We start from the raw sequence: 18,412 nt of genomic DNA on the forward strand, positions 1-18,412 counted from the left end.
ATTCAACCAAAGAGTAATTTTGTAGGTTTTTGTGTTAAAACAAAATTATATATAAAATTTAAATTTTCTTTTTTAACAATTATGGGCCTCTTGAAAGAGTGGGCCTGGGTCCGTTGCCCTCTCCGCCCTCCCCTTGGGCCGGGCCTGCTGTTTTGTAGATAAATCCACTCAGATCTGCCGGATGATACTCAACCCCGTGAGAAAGACTAAGCTTTAGCCTAAGGACTAACACTGTATTCTCGGGTTTAAAATACAAAGAAAAGAAATGATAAGATTGGATAGGGGAAGAAAGGAAAATAAATTATATATTTAAAAGACATTCTCGAGTTAAAATAAAAGAATAGAAAAAAAAGTGTTAATTACATTCTTGAGTTAGATAGGAAAAAAATTGTAACTTTACAATCATGTCCTTATTGTTGAGTTAGATAGGAAGGAAAAAATAGAGTAAATTAATAATATTATAAATGACTATAAACTTTCCTTCCAAATCAGGCCATATTTGGCTGGAAAGTTTTGGAAGAAAAAAGCCCTAACTTTTATTTTCATTCTCTTTCTTTTCTTTTAATGAAAAAACTCAAGTATGAAAAAAAAAAAATTTTCTTATCTTTTCTTTTCTAAACCCTTAAATAAAAAACTCAAGAATACAGTATAAATGATTAGACCAAGAGTTAATTTGGTGTTTCTTCACCGTCCTTTATATTATTACAGTTAAAATAAATATATGATTATTTTATTAATATTAATATGTAGTGTGTGACACCTCTGATTGACAATTTAACAGTTGTATTTCCATAATAAGCATTAAGTCTACATTTATTAATACTATTTTTGTATATTCATTTTTGTATTTTATAAAGTGTGAAACCATGACTTCCTAATTCCTACATTCCAGCACCACTATCTCTCCGCCGTTTTTATATAAATCCTCACAAAACTCGGTTTTAAAACACACAAACATTCCTTAGCAATCTCTTATTCATCGTACAGTTGTTACATAAATGTCGTTGAGATTAACAACTGTTGTACTATTAGCTTTTGGGATTGTACTTGTTCTTATTCATGGATGTTTTGCTGATGGGATTAACAGAAAAAGCTTTCCAAATGGTTTTGTTTTTGGTACTGCATCTTCTGCTTACCAGGTTTGTTCTTTTATTATTATTATTATTATTATTATTATTATTATAGTAAATGGTTTTAAATAATCCATGGAATAATTTCCAATCAAAACAAACATATTGAATTAATTACATTTATTATATTATGGATTGACGTTGCAATTAACCAATCTAACGAGTGGGACCCCCTCTGTTTTTACTTGGGGTGTGCATAGTGCACGCATGAGTCGGTTTTAATTGGTTATGGGTTAAAACCACAAACCAAAATGTAGGTTTCAAGTTTTTGAAAACCATGCGGTTTTGGTTTTCTTTGTATTTGCTTGTGTTTGGTTTTGCCATTTGAGCTGGAAATAGCGGGGGAAAAAAATTGGCTTGAGCTTTTTAATTAGCTAATAACTATTTGATCATTTAAATAAAAACACTAATCTATAAGTTTGGTTTTTACGAAAACATGAACCAAACTGTCAGTTTTTGTTCAGTCCGATGATTTCGGTTTCGTTTTTTCGATTTCGAATAGGTTTTCTAAACTTCTTACACATACCTAATTTATGGGGAGGGAAAATGTTACATACTTTAAGTATTTGTATTTATTATGAATGTGGAGGACATAAAATGATAAATTATAGTACTATATGCTATTTTAATATTAGAAGTGGATATAAAATACTAACCAAGTTTTGTTACTACATTAAACGACATCATATATCTAAATGATATTACAATACATTATTCATTGATTTGTTACTTGACAGTATGAAGGAGCCGTGAAGGTAGATGGAAGGGGTCAGGCTACTTGGGACAAATTTGCTCATACATTTGGTATTTATTTATTTGTTCATAAACACGAACAGTCGAACATGACTTATATATATTTTCGTGTCGGACCATGTTTAAAATCGTGTAACCGGAACATTTGGTATTTATTTATTTGTTCATAAACACGAACAGTCGAACATGACTTATATATATTTTCGTGTCGGACCATGTTTAAAATCGTGTAACCAGAACATAACTGGTTTAAACCGTTTATTTAAATGAGTCAAACAAATTTGCTTGTAATAAATGAGTTGTAAATTTGTAATCATTTTTTTTAAGAAAAAAACTTGAATATTTTTGTTTTATGCATTGCAAACTGAAAAGTAGTGATTACATCGTAACATGTTTTGTTAAACAGTTAAAACCCGAACAATACCTGATTATTAAACGGGTTACAAGTAACAACTCAAAACCTTATTATTTTGTTTCGTGTGAGGGTGAAATTACAATTTTGACCTTGTAATCTTGCAGGTAAGGTATCCGATTTTAGCAATGCTGATGTTGCAGTTGATCAATACCACTTGTATGAGGCAAGTAATCTTTCATTCTGTTATATGTTTCATGGAGTTAAGTGTCATTTTCTATTCATGAATATTCATGATGCAACAATATCTTCTTTTTAAGCAATTCGGCATTAAATGTGTCTCCATCCAATGGTGTTCGACTGTTCGGTTAAATAACGTAACACTCGTCATGTTTAAATTAATGTAACACGTTAAAACATTGTGAAAAGTGAAACAGACCATGATTTTTTCGGGTTCTTTCGGGCTAGAGTGCTAGACTATCTTCTAAAGTTCAACCAGCCAACCCCACAAAAGTTAAATTCTTTTGATAGTTCAAATGCAGGATGACATAAAATTGATGAAGGATATGGGCATGGATGCATATAGGTTTTCAATCTCATGGCCAAGGATTTTCCCAGGTAATTAAATATATTTTTTTATATAAAAAAGGTATATTGGTTTTTATTAATCCCAACTATTGTCTTTTAGTCAGTCCCAACTAACTAATTGGTTGCTGACGGTCCCAGCTTTTAATGCATTTGTTCCAAACGGTCCACGACTAACAGAATCCTAACGTCGTTAGTTTCAGGTCGCCGGTTTTTCCCCAAAAACTCAACATTTTCATCCCAAACATCTTGGTAATTTCGTATCGGACCTTTATGAACATTTTTTTAGTAAAAGCCCCAATTATTGAGGTCGCCGGAAACCCTAGAACCATCGTCGGAATTGGTTGATGGTGCTCAAGTGGTGGTAGTTGGTTGGCGGTGAGTCAATTGGTGGTGGCTGCAGTGTTCAGGTGGTGTTTTCCGGCAACAAATTTGAGTTTTCCGACGACCTGAAACTAACGCCGTTAAGATTTTGTTAGTCGCAGACCATTAGGAACAAATACGTTAAAAGGTGAGACCGTTAGTAGCCAATTTATTAGTTGGGACCGGCAGTGACTAAAATGCAATAGTTGGGATAATAAAAAACAATATACCTATAAAAAATGAGTCGTAATGATGATTCAAATTTAGGAAGTGTAGCTATTGAAAATGTATTTTAACATTTCATGGAAATGTGACAAAAGTTTGGTCTAATAGGTTAAAAAAGCCACATAAAAACTTACACAATTTCTCTATGTTTACTCAAAACTTTAGTTTAAAACTAGAGTGTATTCTTAGATCATATCAAATAATTTCGTGTAGCTCGAAGCAACTATTAAATCGATATACTTTCTTGTTTGTCTATGTCGTAGATGGAAACGGTCAGATCAACCAAGCTGGAGTCGATCACTACAACGCGCTTATTAATTCTTTATTAGCGAATAGTATGCGTATTTTTAAATATCTTAAATATTTAATTTAATTTTAATTTTCTTTTATTAAAAGTTTGAAATGAAATATTAGATATTGAACCATATGTTACACTCTACCATTGGGACCTTCCTCAAGCATTGGAAGACAAATATAATGGCTGGCTTGACACAAGAATCATGTAAATATTAAATATTTTTATTTTTTTATTATTATTTTTTAAAATATACTTGTTAAGTTATTTTGCCTGTTATTATAATTTATAACACAGAAACGATTTTACAAATTACGCGGAGACATGTTTTACGAAATTTGGTGATCGGGTCAAGAACTGGATGACATTTAATGAACCTCATACTTTTACGGTACAAGGCTACGATGTTGGCCTTCAAGCACCGGGTCGTTGCTCGATACTTCTTAGGTTGTTATGTAGGGCCGGAAACTCGGCTACTGAGCCTTACATTGTTGCTCATAATGCCCTACTTTCCCACGCAGCCGCCTTCGATATCTACAAAAGAAAGTACAAGGTAAAGTGCGTTATTAAATAATCAGAATCAGATATTAAAATATCATATAAGAAAATCATCAACGTTTTATTATTATTTAGGCCAAGCAAAACGGGCGTATTGGGATTGCATTTGATGTCATTTGGTACGTGTCGGGTACAAACAAAACCGAGGATATTGAGGCGACACAAAGAGCACAAGATTTTCAATTGGGATGGTACATTTCTAAACCAATATTATTTTTTGAACTTCTCTTACTATATTATTGATCATAAGATACATAGCGTTTTTATACGACATTAGGTTTCTTGATCCTATAATGTTTGGAGATTACCCGACATCAATGAGAACAAGAGTCGGGGACCGGTTACCAAGGTTTTCTAAACTTCAATCCGATCTTCTCAAAGGTTCAATTGATTTTGTCGGTGTAAATCACTACACAACGTGGTACGCGTGGCATAATTCGACTAGCATCATTGGCGTGCTTCTAAACGATTCTATTGCAGATTCGGGTGCTGTTACCCTTCGTAAGTCATTTAAAAATATATCTTATCTTTTTTGTTAATCCAAACCATATTACAGAACCCGGGGTTATATTGCTGAGTTACACCATATAACTCTTACAATATACACTTCCTCTTTTTGGTAAGTACGGGTTTTGTAATATGGTTATATTTTCATGTGACACAAATGACAAATTGTCTAACACCGCAATTTTTTGCGTACTTTTTTCAGCATTTAAGGACGGGAAAGCTATTGGTGATCGGGTATGCATGTTTTTATATTGTATGGGCTGGCATGCTACTGTTACAGTATTAATATATTTTGTATATTACAGGCAAATTCAATATGGTTATACATAGTGCCCGGAGGGTTTAGAAGCCTATTAAATTACATCAAAAACAAATATGGGAATCCTCTAGTGATCATCACTGAAAATGGTAATTTTCATATTTTCGACCTTTGGTACCAACATTTATGCATAAAGTACAACATCTAAAGCACGGTTACTTATATGTTCTTGTTCACATAGGGATGGACGACCCGAATAGCCCATTTATCTCACGCAAAGACGCACTAAAGGATGAAAAGCGGGTCAAGTATCATAACGACTATCTCACAAACTTAATAGCTGCCATAAAGTAAGCCCATTTGGATATTATAGTTCCAACATGCATTAAAGCTTGTACGGTACAACTATCAACGCGCTAATTTCTTGTTTGGTGTAACAGGGAGGATGGGTGCAATGTGAAGGGGTATTTTGCGTGGTCATTGCTGGATAACTGGGAATGGGCTGCGGGTTTCAGTTCACGATTCGGGTTGTATTTCGTTGATTATAATGACAAGCTAAAAAGATACGCTAAGGATTCTGCTGTTTGGTTCAAGAATTTCTTGACCGTCGGTTAAAAGATTATGATTTTATGGGATTGCGTCACTTCCTCGTCATACGAATTTCTTGGCCGGAAATGAAAGATTTACACATATTTGTTATTTCGGGTTTGTTATATACTAGACGGAAAAATATTTACGTTTTTATTGTATGTAACGTGTTTTAAAGTTGACATGACAATGACGTTCGACACAACTATGCAAGGGCGGTCCTTTAGGGGTCATTTGATTCAAAGCTGGGCGTGTTAATAATTGGTTTTATAATTAATAAACAATTTAAAAAGATAAATTTATCATAGATGGCCTTCACTGCAGGTCATTTGCAGGTCACTTGTTTCTAATACAAACGCCCGACCGGGACTGAAAGATTTACACGAATTAACTTCGGTTTCGTGATATACAAGATGAAAAATATTTGCAGTTTTAATGTGATAATGAAAGGATTTGACTGTTTTAGGACTAAAAACTTGAATAAAACATAATAAATGAAGAGCATAAACAGTGAAGTAGTGAACCTTTGGTTGTATAAACTTAACTTCAAGTTATACAAAGTCAAGTCAAACAAAGCCTTGGCTAAGTTGGCTTTATGTTAGTTCATAAAGAACCCCAAAAAGTTGGCTTTATGTTGGCAAATGGGCACTCATGTTTCCATAACTTTATAGCAAAAAAGGATGACACCAAGATATTACATCAAGAGTCTAGTAACGGAGCATGTAAGTGCGACGGCAGAACCAGTTGTAGTCGGGTAATAGCTTCACTGGCCCAGATGCTGCAATCGCTATGTCCTGAAAATAAAAATAAAAATAAAAATAAAAAAAAAAAAACTTAATATTCATGTTAAAAATGACGTACCTATAACTGAACCCAAAAACCATAACTGTGCTGATTTGATTAAACGTGTCATGTGATATTAACACGTTGAGCTAAAAATGTTATATGTGTCATAAACGGGTTAGGCATAGAGGTGTACAAAAAAACCGGTCCCAGACCGGTTTTAGGCAAACCGAACCGAACTGGTTTGGGTTAACCGACCCAAACCGCCAGTTTCAGGACCGGTTCCCCTTAAGATCTACCAAACCAGTTTTAAAACCGAACCGGTTTGAGAAAAATCGGTTTAAAACCGGTTTATAAACCGAACCGACGTGACCAGGCCGGCCTATCTTGCTTCTAAACCGGTTTATAAACCGAACCGTTTTGAGTCAAACCGATTTTGACCACCCGTTGACTAAACCAGTTCGGTTTGGGTTTAAACTCGGTTTTCTACACCTCTAGTTAGGCGGGCTAAATATGCTTAAACCTGTTATTAATGCCGTCATTAACATGTTGACCCGTTTACACAAGTTAAACATGACATTTAAAAGGTGAGTGAGAACATCAGGAAGAGGGATAACCTGGTCGAATATGAATCGGTTAGCTATCCGTTTGATGGTAGCAGCATCCACTGCATCAATTCTGGCAAATAACTCGGTAAACGGGATTCTACGCCCATATGAAATCAACTGAAAAAAAAATAATAAATTAATTTAAATTTGCAGCCTAAATCTTCTATTTTACTTGTGTTTAAACATAAACTGATTAACAAAAAAAATGAAAATATAAAATTGCAACATAATGATTCTGTATCGGGATACCTATCGACTAATTTCGTCAGCGGTATGGAAGCTCCCATCTAAGTTAAGAAGCAATAAAGATTTAAGCTGCAACCAGTTATTAAAATAAAGTTCAGTATATCTATTTGATGCCACTCTATTGCGATTTTAAGTGAAGACACGGAATAATAAAATCACCTGATTTTGAGCTCGGATAACATCTTCATCATTGACTCGGTAACATAGTTTGCTTATCTCTTGCATTATTGCAAAAGCCAAATCATCCAAGCAATCCGGCTACAGTAATAATAAGAAAGCACTATTGTTTTCAACGATATGCAAACATATAACACATTGTGTTTGAAAAAATATGAAGTTAAACTCGCCTTAGCAACAGCATAGACACCAAATAAGCCGGTGTCTTTATAGTTAGTGTTAAAAGTCATCATGCTCTCGGCAAGTTCACTAATCCCGATCAGTTGAGCAAGTTGTGAGCTGTACGCAAATTCCAAAAAACGAAACAATTATTAAGGAACCAAACAATATATATATATATATATATATATATAAACTACACTCAAATAACACTAACATACAAAATTTTTTATAAAAAACGTTAATTACTAGGAGTTCCTTCAAGTTCTTAAATAATTTAAGAGTTCTGGTAATGATACTCATCCAATATATATATATATATATATGCAAAGTTGAAAGATATTTAGTTACCCCATATGTTTACCAGCTCCTGCACTTTTCTTCCACGATCCAAGCATTTCTTGCATGACCATCAAAGCAACTGAATCGGGATCAGTCGATGATGCTCCATTGAAGGCAACAGCAAAGTGAGCAAGAGGCGCATCATCATCCCTCATGCGAATCTGATTATTTCACATTTTCAGTAATATTTTTATTACCAACGCGAATCCGATTATCAACTTTTTGTTCATTTCGTTAAACAAACGAACATTGTTCATTTGCGTTCGTTCTTTAACATTTATTTAAGTTTGTCCATTTATATGTTCATCAATGGTTATGCTCGTTGATCTTTTTTCAGCGATGTTCGTTTATATACGTTCGTTAACCGTTTGTTTCTATTATTAACAAACGAACACACTCGTTTTCTTAACGTACAAACACAAACAAGAAACCCTGTCCGTTTATTGTTCGTGTTCATTCGGTTCATTTACATGCCTATATGAAAACTTCTAAATTCCTCAACCTTCAAGCATTTTCAATCCAAAGTTCAAAACTTTTCACCAAAAGATTAACCTCTTCAACTTCAAAACTTTAAAGTTTCTATCTTTATCAGAAATAAACCATCTTAATGAAGTAACATAGACGGTTATATCAAATTTTCAGTAACATTGCAAATATTTATCAAAAAAAACAAAATTTGTTCTCAAAAACTATAAATACATACCTCAGAACCAGTGAATATTGCAGGCTCTTTTTCTACCAACTGCGTCGTAGTCAATGGATTAAAAGATAGTTTTGTGAACAATTTCTTCACCTGCTCTACAAGATCCTCATGCTTAACTGCTCCCGAAGCTGATATTACCTGTAATAGATATACAAAAAATTAAATTTTTATATTATACTATATTATTAACCTAAGAACTGCTATCATATTGAAGCTGAGTACCATTCTGTGGGGAGTGTAGTGGGTTGCAATGTAATCTTGCATATCTTTCTTTGTTATCTTATGGATGTTTTCAACGGGCCCGAGAATGGTCCTCCCGAGGGGAGTGTGTTGGAAAGCAGTGACATGCAAATGATCAAAAATTACTTCTTCGGCGTCTTTGGCCACCTAAAATCAACATTGCAAAAATAACAAGATGCAGTTAGTACGATAGAAGATATTAGATTATCCTATAGGAAACGAAACATTGTGGTTTCAGAGTCATTTTGATCCGTTCTACATTCACTGCTGCAAAACGTGTCGTCTCTACATATGAAAAACGAGCGTCAATGATATGGCACAGCATTTAAACAATGTTATAATAACTAACCAGCATGTACACATTCTAAAAAAGATGTAGTCTTTAGACGCATTACCTACATTTTCCATTCTAAACGTGAGTCAATGAGGCCAGTTGGTCTTGGTGTCATTTTAATCCAATCTACATTCACTACTACATGTTTATACAAACTTCATGTTTCTCTATTTACTTAACTTATCAGTTAGCAAATGTGACTCAGTGGGCTCGGGTGGTCTTAGTCTTGGTGCCATTAGGGGTGCAAACAAGCCGAGCCGCCCGCGAGCTACTTGAGATCGGCTCGTTAAAAAGCTTGATCGAGCCAAGCCTAAAAGTAAGCTTGTTTAATAAACAAGCCCGAGCTTCACTTGTCGAGCTCGAGCTAAATAATTTTTTAAAATAAATATTTAATAATTATTAATTAAAATATATATAATGTTCTGAAAAAATAAATGAAAATAACTAAATAATATATATTATTTTATGCATAAAATTATAACTGAAAAAAATATATAAAAGTTATTATAAACATATACAAAACTAATTAATAAATAGTAAATGCGCCATGCCCAAGCCGGGATCGAGTTTGAAAATCAACTCACGAGCCGAGCTTTGAAAATGAGCTCAAAACAAGCCGAGCTCAAGTTCGATCTAGCTCACAAGCCTAAATGAGCCTGTTATTTATATAATATTTTAAAAAATATATATAATAATTATTAATTAAAATATGCATAAATGTTATGAAAAATTAAATGAAAATAACTAAATAATAATATATACTATTTTATACATAAAATTACAACTGAAAAAAATATATAAAAATAATCATAAATATATAAAATATAATTAATAAATAGTAAATGAGCCAAGCTCGAGTTTGAAAACCAACTCACGAGCTGAGCTCGAGCTTCGAAAATAGAGCTCAAAACACGCCTATGGCTCGCCTCGTTTGCGCCCCTAATTTCTAATCCATTCTACATTAACACTACTACATATAAACATATCATCTCTAAATACCATAAACAAGTATCAATGCTACATTGGTATAATGGCACAGTATTTAAACAATGTTATACGAATATACGATTAGTCGATTACTAGTTTACTACCTCTTCGATCTCCCGAAGAATATCCTTCCGCGTCGGCTTAATCAACCTTTCATCCAAGGCCGAGTCCTGCACCACTTCCGCCAAAATCTCCACCGCCTTCGCCACATCCTTCGCCATCACTTTCATATAAACACTCGTCTGCTCCCGACCCGATACCCGTACAAATGCCCACCCATATTCTCAACCTCTTTTTCCAACTCCCTAATGGGCCTCTCATTAGTCCCTTTTAACAACATATGTTCCACGAAATGGGCGACGCCATTCATGGCATCGCCCGTCTCGAACCGGGACCCGGAGGCGATCCAGACGCCTACGGTCGCGGTTCGAGGCGCGAGGTTGGCCTCCGAGGCGACTCGGAGGCCGGTGGGGAGTGTGGTGACGTGGGTTTCCGGGAAGGTGAGGATGGGTGTGTGGTTGGTTAACGTTGGGTGTGGTGTGTTGTGTTTTAGGAAGTTAGGGTTAGGGTTTTGCAGGCGTTTGAGCTTTGAGTTCACTTGTGAGGATATGCGATCGTAGAGCATTGATGGTGTGGGGGTGTCGGAGGTGACGGCGGCGACGGCCGCGGTGGAATGGAGTCTGGTGGTGGTGGAAAGAGGACGGTGTGAGCGGCGCGTGAGAGTGAGGAGGTGGCGCGTGGCCATGGTTCTGTGATTCCGATTGGTGTAAGAAGTAAATAATAAGAAGAAAAAGAGTTTTATTTTAATGAAAACAAAAGTTTTAGGTCGGTACCGGTAATGAAAATACAGGTATCAAAATTCATAAATTTTTGGTATTTGTATTGAAAAGTATGGTTCGGTATCGGTATTTTATGTAAAATTCAGAAAATACTGATATCAAAAAAATTACGATTTTTGATACCTGTATTTGAAAAGTTGGTTCGGTATCGGTATTTCATGTACAATTCAAAAAATACTGGTACTGTACCAGTACCGAATACTCAAAACTTGGTATCGAATTTGGTTATTTGGTTATCTCTAATTTATACGTTGCGGTGGAACAGATTAAATCCATTATATGTTTGAAAGTTACTGTGTGTTAGGGCAGAATGTCATTTGGTATTTGGTTAATTTGTTACAGTAAAAGTTTTTTGTGGTATAGTTTTATTGTGAAAGTTGATGTGCTAAAATGTAAAGATGTAAGTTAAAGGGGGGAAAGATATATTACCAAAATTGAGGGTTGAAAGATATATATATAGGGTTAGGTTTGAATAAAAACCCAATTAAGTTGTGAAAACTCTAGAAACTGATTCACAACTACATGTTTTTAATTAATAATTAAATCTTGTGGTTCACAATTAAAGTTAATAAAAAATGTAAAAGTTTATTTACGTTTTCTCTTTCCTGAAAACATATATAAGAATTACTAAAAAAATGTAAAAAAAATAGCAAAACATTTTTTTTATGTTTTCGATATTTTGTATTAAATGTAACAACATATATTACATGTAACAAAAAAAAACGATGTTACATAGGGTTTTCACGGGTTTTCTCAACTCAAGAGGGTTTTCAAACTATAGTTCTCGTATATATGTGTGTGTGTGTGTGAAACGAAAGTTGAGGGGTGAAAAGTAAATATTTTATAGTTGTGTGGCAAAAATCAAACAAACTAAAGTTTGGGGGCAAAAAGGTAAATATATTAAAGTTTTAATAACATATATGTTTTTTTGAATGACCAAGAAATAAAAGTCCGGCTACCTGAGATAACTCTATGACAAAAGACGACCTAATACATTTGTGATCACACACATCGCCAGGTAGTCCAAGCCCATCATCTTCTGTTCCGTTGAAAATTTGCCACCCCAAACACCGATTAAAGTAAAATACGGTTGAGATCAGATTCGAACTTGAGGCTTTGCAGCCTTGAGCCAAAATCTTTGGTTCCCCTGCAATACCAGTTGAGCTAAAGCTCGTCGACTATAATAGCGTATATTACATATTTTCAGAATATAAATACAATTAGTTATTTAAAGTTATAAACAACTTTCCAGTCACTTAAAAGAAATTATCTACTCAAAAAATATATTTTTAAAACATGTTAAAATAGGTGGATTGATTATGTAATTTTTATTTTGGATCCAAGTATGTAAAATTATAAACTTTGTCACAAGCGACTCAAAACAACTGTCCATATTTTAACAAAAGGTTAAGCTATACATAATAAATATGAATGCAAAAAAATGCAAACAACAAACGACCATGACTATTCAAAAGAGGGTTGCGGCGCAGCTTGTTACCCGTTTGCGTGCCACTTTATTGTAATTGTTTTGAATTTAATGAAAAAGGGATGGAAAAGAAATTTAAATGCTAATATAGACTGTTAATCATTTTTGGTAAAGAGACAATAATTGTTTTAAGAAGAAAGATGTAGAAAACAATCACACCACTTATAAATAAATGACAACTCATCCGGATTTAAGCTTGGGAGCGCACGATCTTGAAGGCTATTGATTATCTCCGTAGTCTCACCAAGAAGTCGGGCTGCAGTATGTACACTGTGTTCCCTTTTATCTATGACACTTGTGTGGCATTTCATTGCTATGACTCGGGGTAAGTTGGTGAGACAAGCAGCCAGTATGTGAGAATTCATTGATGACAATTGCACAAACAACTGTTCTTGGCTAATATGATCTATGTCGGCATGGTTGGAAACTAGGATTGTTTGGGTGATGCAGTACATTAAGTTGGCAGAAACCGGCATGTAAAGTGTGTTATCATCTGAGCCTTTCATATTCTTACTTTCCACCTCAGTGACCATGTTTTTAGCTCTATCATTGAACCATTAAACGATCGTTTTTGTTGCATTAGCTTGAAGATCAGGGTTGGGCAACTTGTATCCTAACCATTTGTGGTAAACTTCAACTTCTAGCCACAACGATCTTGCGACCTTTTGAATGCTTACATATTCATCGGTGGCATTGAGGGCTGCCACCATATGTGTTACATATGTAAGGCCTTCGCTCACACTCTTTAACAACCTATCGACAATGTCTTTTTGGATGTTAGGAAGTGATATGGCGACGGCTGTCAGGGTTACTACAGGTAAGCTCCAGCAGTCCACGTATTTTTCTTCAGCTAAAGGCGGGACTTGATGCATGTCATACTCTCCAACTCCTTCAAAACCACTATATTCCTCTAGAAGCTCTATAAGATTGTTTGGCTTCTGCTTTTCAGCCTTTTGGATCACATGGTTCACAGATTTTGAAATGCTTTTCAGTGTTCTCTCGGCAAGCTCTATATCATCTTGAAGTCGCAGAACATACGGGCCGAGATCTTTATTAAGTTGTGGCTGAGCAGGTCTCTCCACCAACACATTATTTAACCGCTTCCAGCAATGAAAACCGCACAAGATACCAATCACAAACAAAATCGGGATCAGTGCTATCGTCTTACATGCTACCACAACTGCTTTTTGGATTCCTATACAAAAACTCAAAATCAGGACCTTTAGATTCTGGATGACAATCTTGCATCTGCGGCTACTAAATTTCAACGGTATGCTACTATGTTTCCACTCGGATAACTTTTGGGTATAGTAGCTCTCACTTTAAAGACGCTTATATGGTTCCAAATCAATTTTATAGACACTTCAAAGGTTAAGGATTCAAAACATCGACAAAGAGGAGCGATTGTACCCAATATTACTCCGGTAAATTGTGTAATAAGAATCAAGACAATTGACCCCTTATAATCCGACCCATAATAGTTCATACTTGGTATTGTGTAAATCATAATATTAGCATGTATGAAAGTGCTTAAAACACTTATTACCCCGGAAGCAGAGGTCGTAGCAGAGCAAACTGCTATAAACTGTGGGCTGCCAGTTCCTGCCATGATCCAGTGGTTGCTCACATACTGCTTTAGCTTCTCAACAGTTGGTTGTTGCAACTCCAGATCCTTCAAAGCTCATTCATGACATGCTTTGTATTTGAATTCTAATATTTGTTTTGAATTTATAATCATTAAAGTCGAACATATGTGTATCATTAGCAAAGCAAGTAACATAGCTACATAACCAATTGCCATCTTCCAAGTGTTAAAAGTTAAAATAGTGAAATAATCACCTTCATAATCAGGAACCACACCGGTTCCTATCTGAATGCATACATTCACAACCAAAGTGATTACTAAAACTCCCAGAGCGATGGCATTTGTGGGGAGTTCCTTACTGTCCATGGTTGCTAAAGAAGGCAATAAATTAGCCATCATGGTGCACATAAACGCCATGCTTCCGAGCTTTGCAGCCTGGTCCACATCTTCTGGCATTGAATTACTTATATCCACGGGAAATTTCATTGTAACCGCTATGACAGTGAGGGAAGCAGCATTTAGAGTAAAGTATTTACACAGAAACCATTGTTTTTTGGTTTTCAACCCATGTAACAGATCAGCCAGCATTGGTAGGATGCAGAAAAGAGAAGCTAGTGCAATGTACATCCCAATCCACATCATAGGTTTACTGAACTCGTTTTCTAACTCTGTTTCGGACATTAACTTCTTCAAGAAAGCTAGAAATCCATCTGGAAAGCTCTTGCAATTAGATGACAGATCTTTCTCAAGTTTGGAAAATGAAAAGGAATACATAATAGAAGGATTTGAAACAAAACAAATATCAAAAGTTGTGGTAGTATTTGAAACAATATAGAAGGATTAAGGTAAGGCTTTAAGTTATGTTTCGTTAAACGCATGCTAAGATTGTCTTAAATAAACAATGTCCTCGTCTTTAAGTCTTAAATCAACATAATAAAGTTCATTGTGACCACGTCCAAATCGGTGACCAGAAACAAGATAGAAGCATGTGGTTTAGAAACGCACACGAACTGCGTTTTGTTAACTTGAATGTGTATTATTGAAAATCTGTTATATCAGTCCTCTCCTAACCACCGTGATAAATGGTACTTACTTCTTCAACAGATGTGACTTGAGGCATCACATAATTAAATTGAATGAAATATGTATGTGGAAGGGATGTATAGTCAACTAGAAAACGTGTGGACATAGGATATCTGGAAACTTTAATTCAATTTGCATAATGCATATTAAAGTATGTCACATACTAATTTCATAAAAAATACAAATAGGTTATTTAAAAAAAGGCAAATTGGAAATAAATAATCCCAACTTTTGTGTGCTGGCCGATAATAATCGCAACTTTAAAAATCACCACCAGCGGTCCAACTTTCAACTATTTTTGTCTAAATGGACATCCGTTAAAAAACACTTAACGCCGTTTTATGTTTTTTCCCAAGTTTCAAACCGATGTTTTAGGCTTTTGATCGAAAAAACAATACGATTTGACCGATGTAAAACTTATCTCGAATCAGCGAATCACATGACTTGATTTTTGTTAATTGGAAATTCAAACACCCGAATTGAAACATTGTTTCGTCGCTGGGATAACCGTTTCGAGATAAGTTTTACACCGGTGGACATGCATCGTTCTTTTGATCAAAAGACTTAAAACATCGGGTTGAAACTCAGGAAAAAACTTAACGACGTTAAGTGTTTTTTAACAGAGGTCCATGGAGATAAAAATAATTGAAAGTTGGAACCGCTGGTAGTGGTTTTTAAGTTAGAATTATTATTGGTCAATCCACAAATGTTTGAATTATTTATTTCCAATTTACCTTAAAAAAATATTGAGTTGGTCGTTCTTGCAAGAACTTATCAGTTAAAAATATTTTTTTACATGAAACATGTCATCTGATGTGGATAGTGTTATAATGTTAGTGAATAGATCTATTGATTATGTAGTATTTATTTTAAAAAGGTTATGTTGGATGATTATAGTAAATTAGATATACTATGTATGTGATACTTATGTCATTTGGATCCATATGTAAATTTATAAACTTTGTTAATAACTTGTAATATTCAAGATCCTTAATTAGAAATTTTCTTTTCATACATAAATGGCTAGCTGCAATGAAGTTAATTATACGTCATGTTGAGCTACCTTTATGCCTTTTGTATTTTTAAGGGATATCGGTTTTTAATACTTCGTGCTTTCACTCGCTGGTAGATAACACTCTCAACTTTCAATTTGTTACCCATCACTCCCAATTTTCATCCTATTTGTTTATGGCACTTCCGAACTTAACGAACCCTAACTCAGTTAGTTTTATTGCTGATGTGGAATTTTTTATTAATAAAAAGTAGGTTGTGGGTCCCACGCTATCTTCTTTCTTCAACATAAAACCTCAACAACCTCCATTTTTGGCAACCTCGTTTTGCCGGTGAATTTGTTTTTCCGGAGACTTCGTTTTTCTGACAATGGAGATGGTCCAGAGGTGTAGAAAGACGATGGATCATGGAGATTGTGCACCGGTGAAGAGACGATGAAGATGGTGCTCGCCGGAAACCTGCAACTCATTTTTCCGGCAAGCAGACGATTCAGGATGGTGGTTAGGTGAGATGCTGGTGGTGGCGGAAGGCGGAGGTTGTGGTTGTTGTGGCGGTGGGCGGTGAAATGATGCATATGGTGCTCGCTAGAAACCTGCAACTCGTTTTTCCGGTGAGCAGACGATTCCGAAAGGTGGTTGGGTGTGACACTGGTGGTGGTTGAGGGCGAAGGTTGTGGTTGTTGTGGTGGTGGGCGGTGAAATGATGGATATGGTGCTCACCAGAAACCTGCAACTCGTTTTTCCGGCAAGCAGACGATTCCGACGACCCTGGTGATTGTGACATCTGACCCGATCCGACCCGACCCAGGTACCCGTTTCTCTGACCCGATCTCTTTCTTTTATGATTTAGTATTTATTTATACTTATACTTTATTTTTAATAATAATATATATATTTTCCTTCCCGCCTCTTTCTCTCTCTTTCTTTCCGCCGTCCCGTCCCTCTCCTTCTCTCTTTCCGCCTTCTTTTCCCTCTTGTCGCCGTCCCGCCCTTACGCCTTGTTTCCCTCTTTTTCTTCTAACTCTTTGCTTGTCCTTTGTTCCTTCCCGCCTAAGGTTGTCTGCGCAGCTCCACGCGCCAGACCCCTTACAAGGAATCCTGCGTGAAGACCACCTGTACAGCGATTCGCGAGACGAACTCTTCTCGCAGCGCGCTAAGAATTGTAATTCTTCTCGCAGCGCGCTAAGAACGGTAGTTCTTCCCGCGACGCGCTAAGGATTTGTAGTTCTTCTCGCAGCGCGCTAAGAATCATAGTTCATCCCTCGACGCGCGAAGAATTATAGTTCTTCCCGCGGCGCGCTAGGAATTTTAGTTCCTCCCGCGGCGCGCTAAGAAATGTGATTCTTCCCGCGACGCGTTAAGGTTGGTTCTGTCCGCCTTCGCGCTCGCGCACTTTTGCCTTAGCGCCTTAGCCTTCTCGCGCTAAACCTTTTGAGTTTTCTTCTGTTTAATCTAGCCGTTGCTTTTGAGTTGTCTTATCTTTTGAGCTGTTGACCTAATCTGCTTTATGTCTGAAAAGTTACTTTCAGCGCAGCATGCGCACCAACCCCATTGGTTGACAGATAAAGTGACTGACATAATCTTTTGAGAATCTGCTTTTGCCATGCTTGACCAGTAACTTTATCTGTCCTCTCCCATGCCTTTTTCTGGATCCTGTCAACCTTTTCCTCTTTTTCCCTGCTACCATATCTTTTGATATCTTTACTTTTCAGAACTTTTTACTGTTGATATCTTTTCTTTTACTTTTGGAGATCTTTTCTAGGGTTTGTGTCCCCTAGGGTTTGCCTATATATAGTACTATTTTCTTAACACTTCACACACTACACTTATTCTCTTCCTCCCTTTTTGCTCTCTGCCGTTGTTCTTCAGCCGCCTCCCTCCTCTCTTGCCTCCGTCTTCCTCCCGGTTCTGCCCTGCTTTTCCGGTAATATATATATATATATATAATAATTTACTTATTAATTATGCTAACTTATAATCAAGACTTAAAACCGATCGTTAAAACAATAATCTTTACTTATAGGTTAACTTGCTTGTTTGGTTCTTGCTTTATCTATCATCGCATCTTTATCAAGTGAGTAATCTCGTACCTAATCCCTTTTTGCTTTTAATGTTTTGGGATGTTCATGTGTTCATACAAACTTAGAGTCTTAAACTTGTTTATGAACTTTAGTCGCGCAGTATCCCATGTGTTGAGGACGTAGACTTGGCTGTT

At 35.8% G+C, this 18,412-nt stretch overlaps 2 protein-coding genes and 1 pseudogene across 3 annotated transcripts; 1 reads left to right on the forward strand and 2 right to left on the reverse strand.

Moving 5' to 3' along the window:
• Positions 1-998: 998 nt before the first annotated feature.
• LOC143625991 (beta-glucosidase 40-like) lies at positions 999-5,728 on the forward strand. Its single transcript, XM_077096195.1, has 13 exons — positions 999-1,139; positions 1,868-1,934; positions 2,403-2,461; positions 2,778-2,853; positions 3,672-3,743; positions 3,823-3,910; positions 4,001-4,256; positions 4,337-4,452; positions 4,539-4,762; positions 4,971-5,002; positions 5,074-5,176; positions 5,269-5,377; positions 5,468-5,728. The coding sequence occupies exons 1-13, from the start codon at positions 999-1,001 to the stop codon at positions 5,640-5,642; spliced, it is 1,518 nt and encodes a 505-aa protein (XP_076952310.1). The 3' UTR covers positions 5,643-5,728.
• Positions 5,729-6,218: 490 nt separating this feature from the next.
• On the reverse strand, positions 6,219-10,939 carry LOC143625992 (putative mitochondrial-processing peptidase subunit beta, mitochondrial; annotated as a pseudogene). The gene is made up of 9 exons (XR_013152353.1): positions 10,299-10,939; positions 8,856-9,020; positions 8,634-8,771; positions 7,940-8,091; positions 7,600-7,708; positions 7,412-7,510; positions 7,256-7,321; positions 7,016-7,123; positions 6,219-6,409 (listed from the first exon to the last, which is right to left on the reverse strand). The product of XR_013152353.1 is annotated as a putative mitochondrial-processing peptidase subunit beta, mitochondrial (transcript).
• Positions 10,940-13,076: 2,137 nt separating this feature from the next.
• Positions 13,077-14,878, reverse strand: LOC143626045 (uncharacterized). The gene is made up of 2 exons (XM_077096230.1): positions 14,359-14,878; positions 13,077-13,714 (listed from the first exon to the last, which is right to left on the reverse strand). Exons 1-2 carry the CDS (start codon positions 14,876-14,878, stop codon positions 13,077-13,079), a joined length of 1,158 nt encoding a protein of 385 aa, XP_076952345.1.
• Positions 14,879-18,412: the final 3,534 nt, after the last annotated feature.

This window comes from Bidens hawaiensis, unplaced genomic scaffold (genome assembly GCF_021521415.1).
Source record: "Bidens hawaiensis isolate Kalapana, Puna unplaced genomic scaffold, B.hawaiensis_p1.1 tig00004282_1, whole genome shotgun sequence".
NCBI lineage: Eukaryota > Viridiplantae > Streptophyta > Magnoliopsida > Asterales > Asteraceae > Bidens > Bidens hawaiensis.